General features: G+C 33.3%; 1 protein-coding gene and 1 non-coding gene across 2 annotated transcripts; both read left to right on the forward strand.

Moving 5' to 3' along the window:
• The first annotated feature begins 13795 nt into the window (after window positions 1–13795).
• LOC108463031 (choline/ethanolaminephosphotransferase 1-like) lies at window positions 13796–19594 on the forward strand. The gene is made up of 20 exons (XM_017762970.2): window positions 13796–14016; window positions 14419–14583; window positions 14831–14840; window positions 14990–15040; window positions 15876–15953; window positions 16085–16160; window positions 16260–16282; window positions 16360–16460; window positions 16820–16914; window positions 17080–17148; window positions 17311–17380; window positions 17830–17893; window positions 17979–18019; window positions 18147–18231; window positions 18392–18454; window positions 18574–18632; window positions 18731–18783; window positions 18984–19056; window positions 19248–19291; window positions 19387–19594. The coding sequence occupies exons 2-19, from the start codon at window positions 14447–14449 to the stop codon at window positions 19267–19269; spliced, it is 1170 nt and encodes a 389-aa protein (XP_017618459.1). The 5' UTR covers window positions 13796–14016; window positions 14419–14446; the 3' UTR covers window positions 19270–19291; window positions 19387–19594.
• Window positions 19595–22493: 2899 nt separating this feature from the next.
• On the forward strand, window positions 22494–22566 carry TRNAF-GAA (transfer RNA phenylalanine (anticodon GAA)). Its single transcript has one exon. It is a non-coding gene; the product is annotated as a tRNA-Phe (tRNA).

Here is a 22566-nt window from a genome sequence, read left to right on the forward strand (position 1 = left end):
CCTCGTGTCCGACTCCGGCGACGGTCTCGGGTAAGGGGTGTTACAGTTTTATTGGTATCAGAGCTACGGTTTAGTTGATTCTAGGACTACCGTAATGCGTTTGGGTCTAGCTATACATGTCATTTTTTGTGATTATTTGATAGTGTGGTGATTTCTGACATTTGCAAATGTGTTTATTTATAGTAATGGATCCCGATCCCGACCGAGCGGTAGCTGATGATCTTGAGAGTGTAGCGCCTGCTCCCGCACAAGGGACAGCGCCGGCGAACTCTCAACCTAATGCTAGTAATCCGAATGATGAAGCTAGACAAGCTTTCTATAGCGTGATGAATGATTGGTTCAACCAATACATTCGAACTAATACGACTGTTCCACAACCTCCATTCCCAACAAACACAACCCCCGCACCTACAATGCCTCCGGTAACTAACCAAATAAGGTCAAATAAGCCCCCAGTTGATAGAATCCGAAAACACGGGGCTACTGAATTTAAGGCTACGGATAGCGATGATGCCGAGCAAGCTAAATTTTGGTTGGACAACACTATTCGGGTACTCGATGAGCTATCTTGCACACCCGATGAGTGCCTAAAGTGTACTATCTCCTTGCTACGTGATTCTGCCTACTATTGGTGGAATATGTTGACTTCTGTTGTGCCTAGAGAGCAAGTAACTTGGGAGTTCTTCCAAACCGAGTTTCGAAAGAAGTATATCAGTCAGAGATTCATTGACCAAAAATGGAAGGAATTTCTTGAACTCAAACAAGGTTCCATATCGATTACCGACTATGAACGAAAATTTGTGAGGCTTAGCCGGTACGCATGAGAATGCATTTCCTCGGAAGCCGTAATGTGTAAACGTTTCGAGGATGGGCTAAATGATGAGATAAAGCTGTATGTTGGCATTTTAGAAATCTGAGAATTTGTGGTACTTGTCGAGCGAGCTTGCAAAGCCGAGGAGCTCGAGATGGAGAAAAGAAAAGTGAGGTGGGAGCAAAGGAGTTCAGTAAGAGGTCTTGGGAAGCCCTTCCCACATCATCGAAGAAATTTAGAGATGGCTTAGGCCGGTCGAGAGACACTTCGGGCTTATCTAGACGAGATCGCGATCGACCCCTGTGAGTGCACGAGTCACTTCGGTCGCCAGTGTTGGAAATGATTGTCGAGACAGAACGGAGTGCCAGTATTGTGGTAAATGGCACTCGGGAAGTTGTAGATTCCATGACCGCTCCTGTTACAAGTGCGGGTCAGTTGACCACTTCATTAAAGATTGCCCGAGGTTGTCTGAACAAAATGCAAATCAGAGTGGGAAACCGGGTGCTACCACTACTCGAGGTGGACCATCTAGAAATACAGGCAATGCTAGTGGTGGTCAGAGAGGATCTAGGGATGCTACGATCAGATCTGAGGCTCGTGCTCCAGCTAGGGCTTATGCTATACGCGCACGCGAGGATGCTTCCTTGCCAGATGTTATTACCGGTACTTTTACTCTCTTTGATACTAACGTGATTGCTTTGATTGACCCTGGTTCTACTCATTCTTATATATACGAAACCTTAGCATCCAGTAAAACTTTATCTATTGAGTCTACTGAGTTCGTAATTCGGGTGTCAAATCCCTTGGGTCATTACGTGCTTGTCAACAAAGTGTGTAAGAAATGTCCCCTAGTACTTGAGGTTCTGTTTTCCGCGGACTTGATCTTTGTTGCCGTTTGACGAATTTGATGTTATCCTCGGTTTAGATTGGTTGACCGTGCATGATGTGGTTGTGAATTGCAAAAGCAAGACTATTGATTTGAGATGCGCAAATAACGAGATAATTCGAGTTGAGTCTACAGACTTAAAGGGGTTGCCAGCTGTAATATCAGCAATGTTGGCCCAGAAATATGTAAGAAAGGGGTGCGAAGCATACCTTGCGTATGTACTTGATGACAAGGAATTGGAAAAGAAACCCGAATCATGCGGTGGTTTGTGAATACTCGGATGTTTTTCGAAGAATTACCGGGTTTACCACTGTTCGGAAGTAGAGTTTGGTATTGAGCTTGTACCGGGGACTACGCCAATTTCAATAGCTCCGTATCGTATGGCACCAACCGTGTTAAAGGAGTTGAAAGCTCAGTTGCAAGAGTTGACGGATAGAGGTTTCGCTCGACCAAGTTTCTCACATTAGGGTGCACCAGTATTGTTTGTGAAAAAGAAGGACGGAACCATGAGGTTGTGCATTGACTATCGTCGGTGAATAAAGTGACGATAAAGAATAAATATCCGTTATCAGCGTATTGATGATTTGTTTGATCAATGAAGGAGCCTCGGTGTTTTCAAAGATAGATTTGAGATCGGGTTATTACGATTCATGAATTCGAGATTCGGATATACCCAAAACCGCTTTCGAATGAGATACGGCCACTACGAGTTCTTAGTGATGCCGTTTGGGCTCACTAATGCCCCATGGTATTTATGGATTTGATGAATCGGATCTTGAGACGAGATTTGGACCGGTTCGTAGTTGTGTTCATTGACGACATCTTGGTCTATTCAAGAGATGAGACCGAACATCTTGAGCACCGAGATTAGTATTGCAAATTTTACGGGATAAGCGCTTATATGCTAAGTTCAAGAAGTGTGAGTTCGGTTAAGAGAGGTTAGCTTCTTGGGTCATGTGGTATCCGACGGGTATTCGAGTTGACCGAGCAAAATTTCAGCCATACTTAGCTGGAAGCCTCCGAGAAATATTCTTGAGGTTCGAGCTTTTGGGACTTGGTTACTACCGACGGTTTGTGAAAGGTTTCTCGATGATAGCCACACCCATGACGAAGCTACTTCAAAAAGATGTTAAGTTCGAATAGACGGAAAAATGTCGAAAAGTTTTGATCAACTGAAAACTTATTTGTGGAAGCTCAATTTTAGTGCGGCCGAATCGGGCAAAGAGTTTGTCATCTATAGTGACGCCTCCCTACTTGGGCTAGGTTGCGTATTGATGCAAGAAGGTCGAGTTGTGGCCTATGTGTCTAGACAATTGAAGCCACATGAGAAAAATTATCCGACCCATGATCTCGAATTAGCTGCCATCGTATTCGCCTTGAAAATATGGCGACATTACTTATTTGCTGAGAAGTGCCATGTATTTTTGGATCACAAAAGTCTCAAATATTTGATGACCCAAAGAGACTTGAATCTGCGACAAAGGCGTTGGCTTGAGTTGTTGAAAGATTATGAGCTGGTCATTGATTATCACCGGAAAGGCTAATGTGGTTGCGGACGCCTTAAGCCGTAAATCCTTGTTTGCTTTCTGAGCGATGAATGTACACTTGTCTGTTCTACCCGACAATGTGTTAGTAGCTGAATTAAAGGCCAAGCCATTATTGATTCATCAAATTCGTGAAGCTCAGAAAGTTGACGATGAGTTGGTTGCAAAACGGGCTGAATGTGTTCCGAATATGGAATCGAAGTTTCAAATTGATGATGACGATTGTTTGAGGTACGGAAATCGGTTGTGTGTTCCAAGAAATTCAGAACTCATTTCGATGATTTTGAACGAAGCTCATTGTAGCCGAATGTCAATTCACCCGGGGAGTACGAAAATGTACCACGACCTAAGACGTCAGTTTTGGTAGCATGGTATGAAACGAGACATTTCCGATTTTGTTTCGAAGTGCTTAGTATGTCAGCAAGTGAAGGCGGAACATCAAGTGCCTACGGGTTTGCTACAGCCGAGCATGATACCTGAATGGAAATGGGAACGAGTCACGATGGATTTTGTATCTGGGTTGCCAGTATCGGCAAGTAAGAAAGATGCGATTTGGGTTGTTGTGGATAGACTGACTAAGTCGGCTCATTTTATCCCCGTATGTACGGATTTTTCATTGGATAAACTAGTTGAATTATATGTTTCTCAGATTGTGAGATTACACGGGGTACCGATTTCTATTGTGTCGGATAGAGATCCGAGATTCACCTCACGATTTTGGAAGAAATTGCAAGAAGCTTTGGGTACCAAGTTGCATTTTAGCACCGCTTTTCACCCCCAAACCGATGGTCAATCCGAGCGGATAATTCAAATACTCGAGGATATGTTGAGATGTTGCATCCTTGAGTTTAGTGGTTCATGGGAACGGTATTTACCTTTGATTGAATTCGCTTACAACAATAGTTTTCAATCAAGTATTAAGATGGCACCTTACGAGGCCTTGTATTTGGCGTAAATGCCGTACACCATTGTTTTGGACCGAGCTCGGTGAAAGCAAAATTTTCGGTGTGGATTTGATTAAAGATCTTTGTGAAGAAAGTAAAAATAATTCGTGAAAGTCTGAAGGCGACATCGATTGTCGAGAAGTCGACGCGGATTTAAAACGAAGAGATATTGAGTATCGGTGGGAGCGAGTGTTTCTTAAGGTGTCGCCTTGGAAAAGATACTCAGATTTGGCCGTAAGGGCAAATTGAGTCCGAGATTCATTGGGCCGTACGAAATCTCCGAACGAGTTGGTCTAGTTGCGTATAGATTGATTTTGCCCCCTGAACTCGAAAGGATCCACAACGTTTTTCATGTTTCGATGTTTGACGTTCTGATCCGGTCCTTCACATGTAATAAACCCCTCCGAGGTCGAAATTCAAGCCGATATGAGTTATGAAGAAGGACCGATTCGTATCCTAGCTCGTGAAGTGAAAGAGTTACGAAACAAAAAGGTTCCTTTAGTAAAAGTGTTATGGCTCAAACACGGGATAGAAGAAGCTACTTGGGAACCCGAGAACTCTATGAGAGAGCGATACCCAAACCTATTTACCGGTAAGATTTTCGGGGACGAAAATTTCTTAAGTGGGGGAGAGTTGTGACAGCCCTAAAGTGACCCTAGTCGGAAAGCGGTTTCGGGACCGCTAAACCGAGTCACCAAATTATTTGAATATGATATCTATTGTCTAAAATATGTGATTATGAATGTGTGAAAGTTTTAAGCTTCGATTTAGTAAATTGCATGTGAAATTAGTCGATAGGACTTATGTGTGACACTTTTGAAATGTAATAGGTAAATCTATAAGGATCTATTAGTGCATGTAATCAAAGGGGTGGACTTGCATGTCAATTTCCCCCTTTTTATTTGCTAGTGGCCGCCATGACAAAGGATGATGGGCAAAACATGTCATAAAACATGTTGTGACAATGGTGTATGTTAGGAAAAATAAAATAAGGAGTATGGGTAATAAAGAAATGGAAGAAAAAAAAAGAATGGTGTGAGTGTTCCCCCCATTGCCGTGAGTTGAGGAAAGAAGAAGAAAAAAAAGTGTCCATCATTTTTCACTTCTTTTGGCTGAAAATTCTAAGGAAGAAAGAAAACAAGTTGTGTCCTTTGGTTCATCCTTGGCCGAATAGAGGAAAGAAAGGAAGGGGAGGAGCTTGAAACAATCGGCTATGGTGATTTGCTAGACTAAGGTATGTTTGATGTTGTCCATGAGATGCATGCATGTTTTAGTTGGTAGCTTGAGTTCTACCTAGCCCATGGTCTAAATCTTGCTAGGTGGTGGAAATGACACTCGACCATGGATGCATCATTCTTGCTTGGTGTTGATGTCATTTACATGCAAAAAAATGAAGCTTTCAAATGATGCATGTGAAGGTGGATTGATGACTCTTAAATCTTCTTTTTAGCATTTTTTTTTTGAGTGAGACATTAAGTTCTTTGTTTAACCATGACCAAAATCGAAATGGTATGGTGTTGTGATGCATTCGGCCATGGTAGGAAGTAGAAGAGAAATATGTTGTTGTTCACGTTATTGGATGAGAAATGGTAGTAAGGTGAAGTGCAAATGCTAGTGTTTGATTTACTAGTGTATATGTGTATATTAGCCAAGTTTTGAACTTGAAACAAAATGGTGTTTAGTCAATACAAGTGACCATACTTGTAGAATGTATTAAGTGTTGCAATCGGCCCCAACATAGACATGTATGTTCGGCCACATGAATGAGTATATGAGTTGATGTGTATGTTCGGCCATAGGTAGCCTATTGATGGCTTTAGCTTGACTTAGAAAATTGGCTAAGCGGAATATTAGCAAATATGTTGAATTCGATTCTTGATTTCGTACATATGGGACTTTAATGTCTAATGTATATATGGGCTAATACCTTGAGCTTCTCTTTTGATGTTCGAATGAATTGTATTAAATTGCTTGATGTGATTAAAATGCGTATGATCATTGTGTATTTGAGCTAAAAGGTGGCCATATGACCTATCAAACTCCTTGTCATATTCGCCATAAGCTAGCAAAATGAGACTTTAATAAGTTAAATTTGTTTGAATTAGCTCAAGAGCTTAGAGGACCACAGTCGGATAAGGGAAAGGAAAAAGTGATCGAATAGCAGTTGAAGCCGTTCGACAACATCCGAGGTAAGTTCTTGAGTAATAGAACTTAGATTATGCTTTGATTAGATCATGTTTTAAGCAAATTAAAATCATGCTTTTTGTGTGTGGCTATTGAGCCGAAATTGCAAGTGTGAAAAGTGCCTTGTGTTTGAGTTTTGCTAATGAAAAAGAAATACGAATGTGTCATGATTTATTGATAAATGTGCATGGTTATTCGAATGATATCCGGGCTAAGTCCCGAAGGCTTTGTGCTAAGTGACTATATCCGGACTAAGATCCGAAGGCATTTGTGCGAGTTACTAAACCCGGGTTAAGTCCCGAAGGCATTTGTGCGAGTTATTAAATCCGGGTTAAGTCCCAAAGGCATTTGTGCGAGTTACTAAATCCGGGTTAAGTCCCGAAGGCATTTGTGCGAGTTACTATAACCGGGCTATGTCCCGAAGGCATTTGAACGAGTAGCTATATCCGGTTAAACTCCGAAGGTACGTGATTCGGGAATGAATGAACTTGCTGTAAAAATTTTAGTTAATACGCTTGTAAAATCCCAACAATGAGGTATGTTTTGTATGTGCTTTGAATTAGTTGAGCCCTTACAAATAAGTATTCGCTCAGTTGATAAATGAGCTACCGGCCTTTGGCTAAGTTGATCTTTGTGTATGGATATAAGGGTTGGTAATGTGAAGTAAGTATGATATTGAGAATTTGTGCATGTGAAATTATCTATTTAGCTACATAAATGCTATACTTTGGTTGTGTCTAAATTTATGACTCAAACTTACTAAGCATTAAATGCTTACTCCGTTTCTTTGATTCTCTGTTTTATAGATTTTGGTTCTTCAGCTATCGGACTCGGGATTTTGAAGTCGAAGTCGCCCACACTATCAAAGCTCCTTTCGGTATATTTTTGGTTGGACTTTGAAATGGCATGTATAGGACTACCCTTTTGTTGTAGGTCATGTACCTTTCGGTTTTGTGTAAATTTGGATAGCCATGCGAAAATGGCTTAAGTATTCTTTGGGCATGGTATTATAATCATTGTATGTTGTTCATTAAGAGGTATGGAAATGTTTGGAAACGATTAGCCATTGGGATGGTTAATCATGATCATATTTTGTGCTATTTATGTTAAAGGGCTAGTTGAATCATGGAAACTATGAAATAGGTAAAGCCTACCTTAAAGACAGATGCTGACAGCTGCAGTGATGTGGATGTGAAAAATCACTAAAAATATTAGGAAAGGAATTAAATAGTTAATAAATTATGTAAATGAACCTTGACGAGTCTATTTTCATAGGAAAGTAACGAAACGATCATATGAACAGCATGTTAAGAGATATTTAAGTTCTCGGGAGACAGGGCCAGAACAGCTTCTGGAGTCCGTGTTCCGACTTTGGAAATTCATTATAAATTGACCAGAGATAATTAGAAGTCATGCCATATATGTACAGATTCCTTTTCGAGTCTAGTTTCTGTAGAAACAAACGGCATCAGTATTGAAGCCCTGTACAGGGAGATATCCAAGTCGTAATGCACAAAGGTCAGTGTAGTCGATCCCTGTAACATGGGGGACTTTAACTAATAAACTGTACTAATTGGCCTGACCAAAAATTCTATAAAAAAATTTTTAGATGCATATATGAGTCTAGTTTCAGGTAAAAATCACGAAACTGATTTTCGAGTTGTGGAACTCAAGATATGATTTTTAAGGTGACAGTGACACAGTTAGCCAGCTGTCTGGAAATTTTTAAAATGAACTGTGCAAGTAAGTGGATTAAGCCCGTTAACCCGTCGTGTCCGACTCCGGCGACGGTCTCGGGTAAGGGGTGTTACAATCGAATTTGGTTCCTAAGGGAATTTGTGACTCAATCGAAGAGATGGAAAGACAATTTATCTGGGTTGCTTCTAATGGTAAGCGAAAAATGGCCTTAGTTGGGTGGGATAATATTTGTCAGTCGAGATCACATGGTGGCCTTGGGATTAGGAGATTGGAAGAAAAAAATAAAGTCTTTATGATGAAAATTGGATACAGCCTTGTCACTAAGACTGAAGCCCTATGGGTTAAAGTTCTCAAAGCTAAGTATGGTATTCAGGAAAATATGTCAGATTGCATTCCGAGGAGTAAATGTTTCTTTATGTGGAAGGTTGTTGCGAAGGTTTGGCCTTTATTGCGTAATAATATGATGTAGTCTATTGGGGATGGGCGGTCTATCCGATGTTAGGAAGATAACTGGGTTCCTGATGTGGGACCTCTTATAAAGTATATTTTGAGCCATATAAATATTTCTACTGAGTGCAAAGTTTACGAAATGGTTTTGAGGAATGGCACATGAAATCTTGACCTTTTTCGGGTTTGGTTTCCAGAAAAGGTTGTCCAACGCATCATTAGTGTTCCTCTGCCCTTAGAGTTAGCAAGCCCGGACACTCTCTCGGTCTAGGACTACAAGCGATGTTTTCTACATTAGAAGTGCTTATTGGATGCTTAAGAAGGATTCCTGGAATCCGAAGGACGGCATCTGAAATACAGTTTGGAAAATACTAGGCCCTCAACGAGTTAGGCAGTTCATTTGGTTACTTCTTAAACAACGACTCTTAACAAATTCTGAAAGGGTTTAGAGGGGTATTACGTAGGATGAGTCTTGCCATCTTTGTGGTCATATTATTGAGGATATTTCACATGTCCTTAGAGATTTCTCCTATGCGAAGGAAATTTGGCATCAAGTCATCCCCCCCCGGTCATATTAGGCACTTCTTTGCTTGTAATATTTCAGATTGGCTGATTTCGAATTTGTAGGTCTGTACGACCAATAACTTGAGTGATTCAGATTAGACTTGTTTCTTTGGGATAATTTTGTGGCGTATTTGGAAAAACCGCAACTTGTACATCTTTCAAGGAAAAGCTATGAATTCAGAGGAAGTCATTAGAGTTTCGTATTGCTGGGCGAAACATTTCACTTCTATTCGCAACGAATCTTTGAAGATTAATACGCAACAGAGTCCCATTCATCCAAAGTCAGGTATGTGTGTTTACCTTAATACTGATGGTGTTGTTCACTTAGCCTCTGGTTTTTCTATTGTAGGTGGAGTAATTCGTGATAAGAGGAGGACTTGGATTTTGGGCTACAATCAGTTCTTGGGGAAATGCTCAATTGCAGTTGCTGAGCTTTGGGGCATATTGGATGGCTTAGTTTTTCTATAGAAACAAGGTTATGATGAGGTCATTATACAGTCAAACAATTTCAAGAATGTTATATCTATTAGCAATGAGAAGACTACGAGACCAAAGAACAATCTAATAAGGAGGATCCAACAAATTCTATCCTTTAAAGAAAAATTATTCTTGAGATATGTTCCTAAAGAGGCCAATCACATAGCTGATGCGTTAGCAAAAATGGCTCTTTCAAGTGATGAAGTGTTGCACATATTTGAGGAACTCTCTTTGGAGATTAAAGAGATCTTGAAAGAAAAAAACACTGCTAATAACTCATTTATGAATAGCAATATGTACTCTTCTGTTTTATTTATTAAAAAAAATTAACCTACAATTTTTATTTGAAATGATGATTTAACATGCCACTTCACTTCATCGTTACCATTAATGATGATAATTAATGGTTCAGTGACTAAAATGTTACAACATTTTAACGTAAGTGACTAAAACGTAACATTTCAAACATAAGTGACTAAAATGTAATTTAAGGTAAATAAAGTGACTATTTTAATAGTTTGCCCATTTTGAAAATAATAAAAAATCTTAGATAACAAAAAAGGAAGAAGACATGAAACCTTAAAAAAAAGCCAAAAGAAAAAAAACTAGTGGTTAAGGGTTCGATTATTAGTCTAGATATAAAGTAGCTTAATGGAGCTATAAAACGGGAAGTATTAATCATTGGACTTGTTCTAATAGATACTTTTAAAACCCAAAAAAAATCATTAAAATTGAAAACCATTAAATCTAAATGTGTATTTATATTAATGCATTCCAAAATTTTTAAATGTGATTATAATAAATATATTACCAATTTCTTACAAAATACATTAGACATTATTACATATTGAATGATGATTATTTTGAATAGCTTAAATGATAAATTTATAGACATTATAAAATTCTTAAGTAATTTTATTTTGAGCATTACTTTTTTTAAAGAAAATCCAGATATGTAATTGTTGTTTATTGATTTGCATCATAATATTATTTTTAATTAATTATATAATGGTTTGTTTTTATACTTTGTTTAATTCAATAATATCTATTTACAATTATCCATGCCTTAGTAATTATAAATAATGTTTGCTTAAGATATTAATTATTACTATTGAAATTACATCTAAAACTATTTATTCATTTTTATTAAAATTTCTCACATATTTATTTAAAAATCATTTCAGTGTGTTAATTAACATTTTAATTGATTTTTAAGAAAGACAAATTTTAATTTCAAAATGATTTATATTAAAAAATAAAAAATAAAAAATTCCTATTATTATTGTTAATAGATTTTGATTAATATCTTGCTATGGCAAAACATATCTTGACTTATGGTTTTATATTTAAAATTTAAATACAAACACATATTTTCTCAATGTTTTATTTATAATATGAATTAAAATATAATAAGCTTTAAAACACAATTATTTATTTAAATATAAATGTAATAATTGCATTATTAATATGACTTTAAAATTTTCTCTATTGTTTTGGAAAATCAAAATGGAAAATAATTCTTTGTTTGCCTCTACAAAATTCAAATACTTGGTACCTACTGCTTTATTGGAAATATTTGGTTTCTATTGTTTTTAACGGAGATGAAAATATTTGGTATAACTTAATACTCTTTGTCACGAGATTGAAAATTTAGGGAAAAAATTGGGATTTTTGCATAATAAACATCATCACTATTTATTTAAAATGGTGTTTTGCCTTTTATAATTACGCCAATAATCTTCACTGTTTAAATCTCTTCAACAATACATTGATTTTACAGGAATACTTACTAATATTTTAAATAAATCAAAAGTTTAATTTTTGTTTGAAAATTTTAATATTTTATTCACAAAAAAATTCAAATATATTTACCTCTCAAAATATTAAAATTTTTAAAACCTATTTACACTCAATATTTTATATTAACAATAGATTTATCAAATGTTGTAAATATTATAACTTAAAAACTTTTTAATTATATTACAGTGCGTATTGAAAAATACATATAATATATACTGGAAATTTTGTTTATCAAATAAAAATAACACTTGAATAATACATAAATGTTAAATCTTAATTATTAATTTGATTGAGTCTTAGTTCGGTTGGCATGCAGGAGGGTATTATCCTCTTATTTATGGGTTGGAAAAAGGTTATGAGTAATGGTTAATTCTAGATATGATTAAAATTGTTTAAATTTTTTTTCCAATTATTAATATTTTCTTTATTTTGACACAATTCTGTTCATTTTATAACAACTGCATAGAGTTGTCATCACAAACTGCTATATTAATATTTAAAAGAATTTTGAAATAATAGTCTGAATATTATAGTAATTGTAAATTTTAAAATGGAAAAAGAAACTCACAATGTTAATGGGTTGGGATATTCATCCTCACACAACCCATCAACTCCTCGTCTTAGCAGTTATAAATGGCATGGCAGCTTCCTGTTGTGGGATGTATATTGAAATAGTTTTATCCTCTCTTTGTATAGAATTAAATAAACAATTTATAATTGACTTTTTTTTAGAGATATAATTGACTTATTAAGTGTTAAATTTTTTGGAATAAAGTAACATCCAGTCCCGGTAAAAAAAAAGTTATCTTAGTCCCTAAAATTTTTCATATTAATTCCAAAATGTAGTAGTTTTTATCAATTTAATCAGTCAACTTGAATTCCATCTAATGTGATAATACAAGACTTTGAAATTAAGTCATACCAATCTAAAGATTTTAAAAAGTTTTTGTACTTTTTAGATTTTATATAAAATTTAAAAAAAATAAATTAGGCGCTTAATGTGACATAGTCTTAAAATGCCACTTCATCACACTTAATGAAATTCAAGTTCATGGATCACATTGGAAAAAACTTCCATGTTTCGAGACTAATGTGCACAAAAAAATAGTTTTAGAGATCAAGTTGAGAAAAAAATCTCAAATTCAAGGATTAAATATTGTTTTATCCCTTTTTCTCTCTATTATATTCCTTTTATGTATAGTGTACTAAAGAGTTAAAAATCAGAATGTTAAATTCTGCTATAACCCTTGTGCTATATGTAAGTTGTGGATTTAGTCATTATACTTTAGTTTGATCATTTCTAGTCCCTATGCTTTCCTAATTTTAGAATTTCAATCTTGATCAAATGGTAACTATTAAATTCATTAAGTTCTACTATTTTTAAAATTGTACGTGGTAAATATATTATCAAATATGTAATGTCGTATTAACCTTCCATTTTCACGTATTGCTCACAAAAAGTCAAATGATGAATTTAATAATTGTCGTTTACGTCAAGATTAAAATTTCAAAAAGTATAGGATTAAGAATGATCAAATTGGAGAAAATTAAATAAATCTACAATTTTATGCATAGTATAAGAATAATAGTAGAATTTTAGCGAAATAAATTTAATTATTATTATTTAGATCATGATTAAAATTTTAAAATTTGTAAAGTAAAGAGACTAAATTAACTAGTCCAAAAGTATAAAGAATAAAATTTATCAATTTAAAATATAAAAATTAAATCGGTGCTAAATTTAACTAAATAAAAATAAAATCTTTTTAAAAAATGTTTGTAGGGTTGTTATTCATGTACTCAATCTTACCAGTTTTTCATAATCTAATTAGTAATTTTTTTATATAGGACTCATTAAACAAAAACAAAAGAAACATACTGCATGCATTCGAATACGATTCCCGGTCCATTATAGCAGCTTTTATATTATATATTATTCTATCTAATAAAGTGAGATCATTTTTCCTTTTGGGACGCTTTTATTTTATTAAATTAATAAATGTAAACCCTTCACAAAATAATTTTAAAATCTCATCTCTATAAATTAAGATATTATTATCAATACAAAAAATATGAATTTGAGAATATTAAAGTATATTATTTTATTATTTATGAGTTGAAAATAAATTATGAAATTTTAATCATTATATAAAAAAGAGTAAATATAATAAGAATATATAATAAATTATTTAAAAATATTATAGTCTTTAAAAATCGGACCAAAATAAAATTGAATCAAACTGAATTTTCACTAATACAGAATAATGGTTATTTTAATATTATTTTCATTAATTTATATATAAATATTTATTTTCGATTTTCTTCAACTCTAATCCAAATAAACTTTTATTTATACGGATCCAATAATAATAATAATAATAATAATAATAAAAGACAATAAAATAAAATTCCTTTGATTCGCTATTCTGTTTTTGACTTTTATTTTGCCCCCTTTCTCTCTGTTTTTTCCTTTTCATTTGAATTAATATAAATTATTAAAACTGTTTTTTTTTTCTTCTCTCTTCGTTACTGCTACGTTCGTTTGAAAGGCGGGAGAGAACCGAAAAGAAAAAGAAATCCATTGCTTTATTTTGCCTTAATTGATCAGAAGCCACAATCCTTTAAGATTTAATTTTCTCGTTTGATCTCTGTTTCAAATAGGTATACAAAAAACTATCTTCTTCTTTTTTTTAATATTTTTTCTTTCATTGTTCTGTTTTTATTGTTTCCCTTTTAAGTCGCAGCTCTCTATTTTTTTTTTTGAATGATTCTTTTCCTTACTTTTCAAACAGAATATGTTTATTTCATGATCGATAGTAACCCATCTTTTCATACTCTGTTTTTTTTTTCAAATGATTTCTTAAGGTTTGTTTTAGCAGAAATTTTAATCTTTTTGCAGTCCAAAAAATAACTACTTGAAGGTTTGTTTAAATTCATGTCATTGGAGTTTTTTCGATTGTTTCCCTTGATTGTTCAAAAAAAGTGTTTTGTGTCATTTTCATTTACATCCAATTGTTTTCTTACAGAAATCAGATAAATTTTTGTATTCTTCATGTTTAGCAGGTCTTGGAAATTTTGTCAAAAAGGAAGAATGGGGTATATAGGGGCACATGGTATAGCGGCTTTGCATAGATACAAATACAGTGGTGTGGATCACTCTTACCTTGCTAAATATGTATTACAACCCTTTTGGAACCGCTTTGTTAACTTCTTCCCTCTTTGGATGCCGTAAGTTCTGCCGTGATTTGAATACTCATATTTTGTCACATTTTTTTCTTTGCTATTTCCTTTAAAGAACTGATTCTATCTATACCTGTATGGACTACTTCATGCTTGTACATGCAATCGGATTATAGGTTTTAATGACTATATTATGCTTGGATTTTAAACATTTGGCACCTTTAGTGATGTTTTTCTGGCACTAATAAATTTATGTTTGTTTATGTGCATGTTTCCGGCTTGGCATTTCCACCAGACCAAACATGGTATGTAATGCTTAAGTACTCTTAAATTGTGATTTTCATTTTTCACTGTACATGCAAGCTTGCTGGTACATATACGTGTAACAGAATGCATATTCATGTAGTACCTACCTTATTTTGTTACTAATTTGTTTATGCTTTTCTTCCTTAAGATAACACTTACAGGGTTTATGTTCTTGGTTTTGTCTGCACTGCTCGGTTATGTGAGTGGGAATCTCTCTCTCTCTCTCTCCCCTTATTTTCTTCAATGTTATATTTATTTTATTTCTGTCACAAGTTAAGCACTTTTCCTTTTGACTCAAGGTATTATAACTTTTCTGCAAGTTTTGATATTATACCGATTTTCTGCAAATTATATTTCATTAATCATTTTGGGAAAACACTGACGTTAATCCTTCGTTTCCAATTAATTTTTACTAATGAACATCTCATGTTCAGATCAAAGGAGATGAGAAGTGTGTTCTATATTCTGTACTTTCTAACCATTTCCTTACGTGTGGTAGGTTGAATGTTACTTGAACAGATTGATAAACTGGATTTCTTTACCAAATATGATAGCTTTTGTAATCATGATGTTTTTTTCATTGACATAGAATGTATTAGTTAAAAAAAAGAGCTTAAAGGCTAGGTGACTTTAAACAATGAGAAAGGTATTTACATGACTTGAGTATGTTGGTCTAACCTTGAAGAACCATAAATTCTGCATTGTAATTTGTATGTAAATGATTTAAACGATTGAAGGTATTGGTGTCACTTGAGTATGTTGATTTAACCTGCAAGAACCATAAATTCTCTTTTCTTTTTCTCATGCATTTGCATTTTATTATAGAATAAATTTTGTTTCTTATTTCTGTATTAGATACACAATTAATGTTGCCTTGCTTGTCTGTTTAGTTTGTGTAGTTCTCAGGGATAACCATAAAGTTCAGGAAACATTTTGGTTGTGTATGATTGTATCTTCGAAGGCTCCGGAGAATGGTACATGTTCTTTTGCTATTATCTTTCCATTCAATTCTTTTATTTGTATTACTGTTTCAGGTTTATTCCCCTCGCTTGGATTCACCTCCACCAAGATGGGTTCATCTTGCACACGGGTTGCTTCTATTTTTGTATCAGGTTTATACCTCCACCTTATTCTTTCTTTATGTCCTTGGTGTTTGGGGAAGGGGGATGAGCGTGAATGTCTTCTCTCTGGCAATGTATTCAAAGTATGGGATCTTTTTCACATATTAGTAATTACCTGCTAGACTTTTGATGCTGTTGATGGGAAACAAGCTAGACGAACAAACTCCTCGAGTCCACTTGGAGAACTTTTTGACCATGGTAAGTTCACTTTATAATCTCTTCTTTCCATCCTTTGCTATTTTTATTAGAAAATTTTCTGATGGAGTAATTATTTTTGGTGGTCTTGAAATGTTGCAGGGTGTGATGCACTTGCATGTGCGGTATGTATTTAACTTGTTTCATTACATAACAATGTCTAATAAAATTCCGCCATTATACAATATTGATTCTTTTTCAGTTCGAAACCATGGCTTTTGGGAGCACTGCCATGTGCGGAGGGGACAGTTTCTGGTTCTGGGTAATTTCATCTATACCATTTTATGGAGCTACATGGGAACAGTAAGTTATCAAAAGTGTAATTTAGTTTTGTATTTTGTATTCCTTCTAAGAAATCCAGCCATACACTTTGCAGTTCTTCAATTACTTGGTTTATTCTATAGAGGGTTTATAAATTTTGTTTTCAATCTCTTTTTATCAAACTTTATTCAATGTTAGGTAATTTTTTGAAAGGATTTTGTGATAACTTCGTCATGTATATTTGAGGTATTCTAAATATTCTGTTTGATATGTATTCCTCTTGAATGTCTCCATCCTTTCTACATAAAATTTTAGAAGGGAGTTTCTAATGTGGTTTTTGTAGCATGCAGTGGAACGTTCTTTTACCAATGCTGATACTTCTGTTGTGTCATTTTCTGCAGCTATTTCACCAATGCACTTATCCTTCCTGTTGTCAATGGGCCGACTGAGGGTCTTGCGTTGATTTATGGATTGCACTTTATGACAGCAATTGTTGGTATGTTTCCTCACTCGATGTTATGGGGGTGCCTTTGACAGTCTGTACTAAACCTTTATATTACTTGTGTTCCACGTATAAAAAATTTGAAACTTCTTTTGAATTCTTTTCTTCTATTATTATTGTTTTTCACGTTTTATGATTGCTTACCTTTTTCCCCTCAAGGTGCCCAGTGGTGGGCTCAGTCATTTCAGCAATCGATACCCTTCTTGAGTTGGATACCTTATGTTAATGGTAAGTTCTTTGTTTAAGAAAGGGTTAGCACCTTATATTGGATTTCTTGTTGCTTTGCCATTTTTCTTTGACTATTTTATTCACCTTATATTGGATTTCTTGTTGCTTTGCCATTTTTCTTTGACTATTTTATTACATATTCACCTTTTTTTTTTTTTCCAGAACTTCCAACATATAAAGCTGCTGTGTATTTGTTGACACCAATTGCTATTTTACCTACAGTGGCTTGCAAGTAAGTGGTTATCTGCATCCTAAATGGTCAAAATTTACTTCAGCTTTCATGGCTGAAGCTTCTTATAATTTCTATTTGGCACTCTTGTAGTTTCACGCTAGTGCTTTGAATTACTTATTCTTTGACCTTTAGTGGAAAACTGTCCACTTTAGTAGTCCAATGTGAGAGCTGAAGCTTCTCATGCTTTCATTTTTGGCTTCTTGTTGGCTTGTAGCCTTATACTAGAGCTATGGATTATTAGGCTGAGTTAAATGATCTAATTGCATTGTCATTATCAATTCCCCTTTTGTTTTCAACTCATAGCTTCATGTGTAATGCAGAGGCCAAGGTTTCTATGCATGAGACCACCTTGTTTTAGTTCATCCTGCATTTATTTTTTGTTCATAGTACTGCTGTCTTTTAGTGTCCGCATAAGCTTCTCTTATGTACTTGTGTGGTTGCTATTGCAGTATAAGCAATGTCCATAAGATCGTTAAGGCAAGAAAAGGAAGCATGTTACTGGCATTAGCAATGGTAATTCTGTAAATTCATTGTGTTTCTTTCTTCCTTCCATGTATGCTTAAATGATTAATCGGTGTTTTCTGTTCTTTCTTGTCAGCTTTATCCTTTTGTTGTACTCATGGGAGGAGTGCTCATTTGGTAATTTGAGTTTGTCCTCTTTTCTTAAAACAACGTTCACCTTCTTTCTTTCTTCTTTTGTTGCATATTGGCCTTACATGGACTTTATTCCTTTTTTTTTTTTTTTTTTTTTGTTCTTGCCATGAAGGGATTATCTGTCGCCCTCTGATGTTATGGGAAATTATCCTCATTTAGTTATACTGGGAACAGGACTTGCATTTGGGTTCCTTGTGGTAAGGTTTGCTTGTCTGTTGATGAGAATCTTCTAATACTTTTGAATTCCTAGTTTGTGAAAAAAAAAAAAAATTGATATCCAGTGATTTAAATTCATTAATGTGCCTTGTACTCTTCGTGACTGGAATCAGTATCTTTAAATGAAAATGGTTTTGACAGGGACGGATGATTTTGGCTCACCTGTGTGATGAACCCAAGGGACTGAAAACTAACATGTGCATGGTAAGTAGCATTGTTATAAAAAAATGGGAAAAACGAATGTTATTTTTATTTCAACTACATTTTTGATGGACCTGATTACATGGTTACAAAATGGTTTACTGTTCTCTGTTTATTTGCAGTCACTCTTGTATCTTCCATTGGCAATAGCAAATGCTCTTACAGCAAGATTAAATGATGGGTAAGTGTGCTGGATTTCGATTTCTAACCACATTAATTGCAGTTCCAGTTTTAGCTGTTGTTTCTGAAGAACATGAATCTAATCTTATTTTTCTGCAGTGTTCCTTTAGTTGATGAGTTTTTGGTTCTTCTTGGTTACTGTGTATTCACAGGTATGACCACTGTCATTTTAGTTTGGAAGTAAACAAATATTGTACTCTTAAGCGGTTTTGTTCATACATCGATTTAATGTTGAACTGATTTTGGTATCGAGATTGAGATCTTTTCTCTTGATGTTTCTTTAACATATCGATTTGTATGCTGTAACATTTTTTTGCCTAACATTTCTCTCTTGTGTTTTTTGGTCAAATAGGATCACTCTACTGTCACTTTTCCACATCAGTTATCCATGAAATCACGACAGCTTTGGGAATTTATTGCTTTAGGTGAGGAATACTTTACTGTCCATCATGGAATGTACTTTGCAGTGATCTAAATGGCCCTCATAAAATAAGGTTTTAAGGCTCCTAAAGTGTAGCAAACATTAGTCCCCTGCTCTCTGCACTTTCTTTTCTTCGGGTCCGTTTCTGCGAAAATTCAGTGTTCTAATCATAGTATTCCTTGCTTAAAATAACAGGATAACTCGGAAAGAAGCTTAAACATCGGTGATGCTTATCTGGGGTAATGTTATTTTTAACTGTGATTATAAGATCACGATTCGTTGCAGAGTTGAAGTTTCTGACACTTGCTTTTCACAAATGTTGTGGTTCATACAGGTGCGGAATCGGAGCACTGGCATAGTGATTCAATATGTTAGCAAATTCATTGTGATGTATACATTGATGATTGAACTTTATATAAATCTAGTTCCAGTTCCAAACCATTGATAAATGATTTATTGAAAGATTAGGGAAATTTTGTTATGTAAAACTCTTTTCATCTATGACTTGAATGTATGAATAATGGTAGACATCTGGACTAGAATTGAAGTTTTTGTATCATATACTGCAAAGAAAAAAGAGGTGCATCCTAAGGTGCTTGCATTTGCATATAATGTAGCACCTGATGGGAACTGTTGCCAAAAATTGTTTTTTATCCAAATTGTCAATATCATATCAATTTTTATCATTAAATGACAAGTAATTTTTATTTCAACAATTAAATAAAGTTAAAGGTTAAAGGGTCAACAAGTCTTCTAATAAAAAATGAAAAAAAAAGTAAATTAATTGTTGTGAAAAAAGTACATTCAACTTCAAAAATATCAATTGGCCCCTTCTATTAATGAAAATAATTAATTGATCGGTTTGACCGTTAACTATGCTGATGTCACTAACAAAAACCACCATAAGTTGCCACGTGTGATAGTATTTCGATATGACATGTCACATCGGTAAATAATAAAAACTTTAAAAATTAAAAAATAAAATATACATAAATGATTTCCAAAGTTATTCTACTAAAAAATTATAAATTATAAAAATTCTTTGTAATTATAAAAATTATTTAAAATATATGAAAATTTTTGAAGTCGTAAAAACTCAAAAATTTATCATTTATTCTTAGTGTATATATTATTCATCATTAGTGTATACATAATTACTGTGTAAAAACTCAAAAAATTTATTCAAATAAGAAATTAAGACTTTTATGTTAAGTACTTAGAGATAACAATATAAAATTTTGAAAGATCATAATTAAAAATTTTAGGTTAAAACAGAAAAAGTTCAAAAATTTATACAAAAGTAGGATTCCACGATGAATTGAAATATGGACAAAATATTTTGTAATTATAAAAATTCAAATAATGTTTAATAAAATTAAATTTTTAAGTTTTTCATATTTCATTTTCTTAGATAACTTTCACAACTTTTATTAATTATTAATATTTTAATAATTTTTAAACTATTTTATAGTTTTAAACTCATCTCGAATGAATCTAGACAAATAATTATCTAAATTCAACTGAATCAGGAGAAATTTGTGTCCAGGTACATTCTAAATACACTTTTCATTATGTTTTTATGTTTTCTTTTATAGTTTTTTCATTCTTCTGAATTTTTTCATATTTGATTTTTAATAATTTTCTAAGAATTATTAATATTTTTATAGTTTCTAAAAAATTTTGTTTTACGTTCATCTAAAATAAACATGGACGTTTAAGTGTCAATTATTTATCCAAATACATTCAACGTACATTATTATTTTTAAGATAATTTATTTTTTTAAAATATTTATATTTATTTTTTATGTGACACAAAACATCAATATAGTGTCATGTCACAGCTTCCGGTGATTATATCAACCACATTAATACGATTAATGATCAAATCAATCAATTGAAAGGTTAACTAATATTTTATTAAATTCACTTAAGCTCAACAAACTCAATTTTTCATAAAAACTAAGATTAATATTTTTCACGGAAGATTTTTTTTCTTCTTACCTTTTAGCCATGGTTATCATCAACAACTCACAATCATTATATCATTAAGGGTAATCTATAAAAATAGTCACTTTTGTTTGCCTCAGAATATATTTTAGTCACTTATGTTTGAAATGTTACGTTTTAGTCACTTATGTTATTATTTTGTTACGAAGTGATCACTTTACCGTTAAGTTCCGTTATCTCTCTAACGGTAATCCTACGTGACAGTCCAACTAGATTTTAAGTGCTAACTTAGATTTCTAAATGGGATGAAAATAGATTCTTAATTAAAAAATTTAATTAATTAAAATTTTTAAACCTAAACCTTAACTAAAAAAACTGTTCATCTCTTCTTTTTAATTTTTCTTCCATGTCTTCTTTTTTTCAATGGATTTTTTTTTTCTCATTTAACTGGAAAAACTATTATTAAGATCAAAATAGTTGAAACCAAATTGAATGCTTCATAAAGATAGATTCAATGGAGGGTTCAAGTATGTCTTCTTTGCATTCCTCTATCTCTTTTATTCAATACTGAAAAATAAAAGATTAGATTTTTTATTGTTTAATGAAAACCCTAAATTAAAATTCTTGATATTTTCTTCTACTTTTTGAAATTGTTTGTAAACATGTATTTTATTTTGCGTCACTAGACATCCCACAAAATGCAGTTAGAAACATGTTTTTATGAACATGTATCATTCAAGCTAATTTTAAAATTTTCAGAAAAGGGTTGTTACTTTCACTGTTCTTGTTCCTAAGAATTATATTTTCTAGTTCTTTCACAGTTCTTGAATAATTGGTTTCTCAATCAAATGTTTCTGATCTGAATCAACTTGTATGTTCACAATCTCTTTGTGGGTATTTCAGATTATTCTTTCTTATTGTTGATTTCAACTATTTTGATCTTAATAATAATTTTTCTAGTCAAATGAAAAAAAATCCATTGAAAAAAATAAGAGACAAAAGAAAAATTAAAAAGGAAATGAACAATTTTTTAGTTAATGTTTAAGTTTAAAAATTTTAATTAATTAAATTTTTAAATTAAAATTTATTTTCATCCCATGTAGAAATCCAAGTTGGCACCTAAAATCTAGTTGGACTGCCACCTAGGATTACCGTTAGAGAGATAACGGAACTTAACGGTAGAGTGATCACTTCGTAACAAAATAATAACATAAGTGACCAAAACGTAATATTTTAAACATAAGCGACTAAAATGTAACCTTAGGCAAACAAAAGTGACTATTTTGTAGATTACCCTATCATTAATATATATTTAATCAGTTTTTTATATAGTATAAATATATATTAATTTCTTTCGTTACCAAATAAAATATATCAATTAAGAGATATAAGGATGTTATAACACAAAACCGATTAAAAATAGTAGTAGACAAGATTAATTGCAAATTTGTCTACGCAATATCTGTTAAAAAAAGATGTTTAAAGTGACATCTTGCGGGGATAGCTCAGTTGGGAGAGTGTCAGACTGAAGATCTGAAAGTCGCGTGTTCGATCCACACTCACCGCA

This window comes from Gossypium arboreum, chromosome 13 (genome assembly GCF_025698485.1).
Source record: "Gossypium arboreum isolate Shixiya-1 chromosome 13, ASM2569848v2, whole genome shotgun sequence".
Classification (NCBI taxonomy): Eukaryota; Viridiplantae; Streptophyta; class Magnoliopsida; order Malvales; family Malvaceae; genus Gossypium; species Gossypium arboreum.

Coding starts and splice junctions, on each gene's coding strand:
- LOC108463031 (XM_017762970.2), top strand. CDS start 14,447: ATGGGGTATATAGGGGCACATGGTATAGCGGCTTTGCATAGATACAAA. Junction 15,954..16,084: donor TGCTTCTATTTTTGTATCAG/GTTTATACCTCC, acceptor ATTACCTGCTAG/ACTTTTGATGCTGTTGATGG. Junction 17,149..17,310: donor TTGGATACCTTATGTTAATG/GTAAGTTCTTTG, acceptor TTTTTTTTCCAG/AACTTCCAACATATAAAGCT.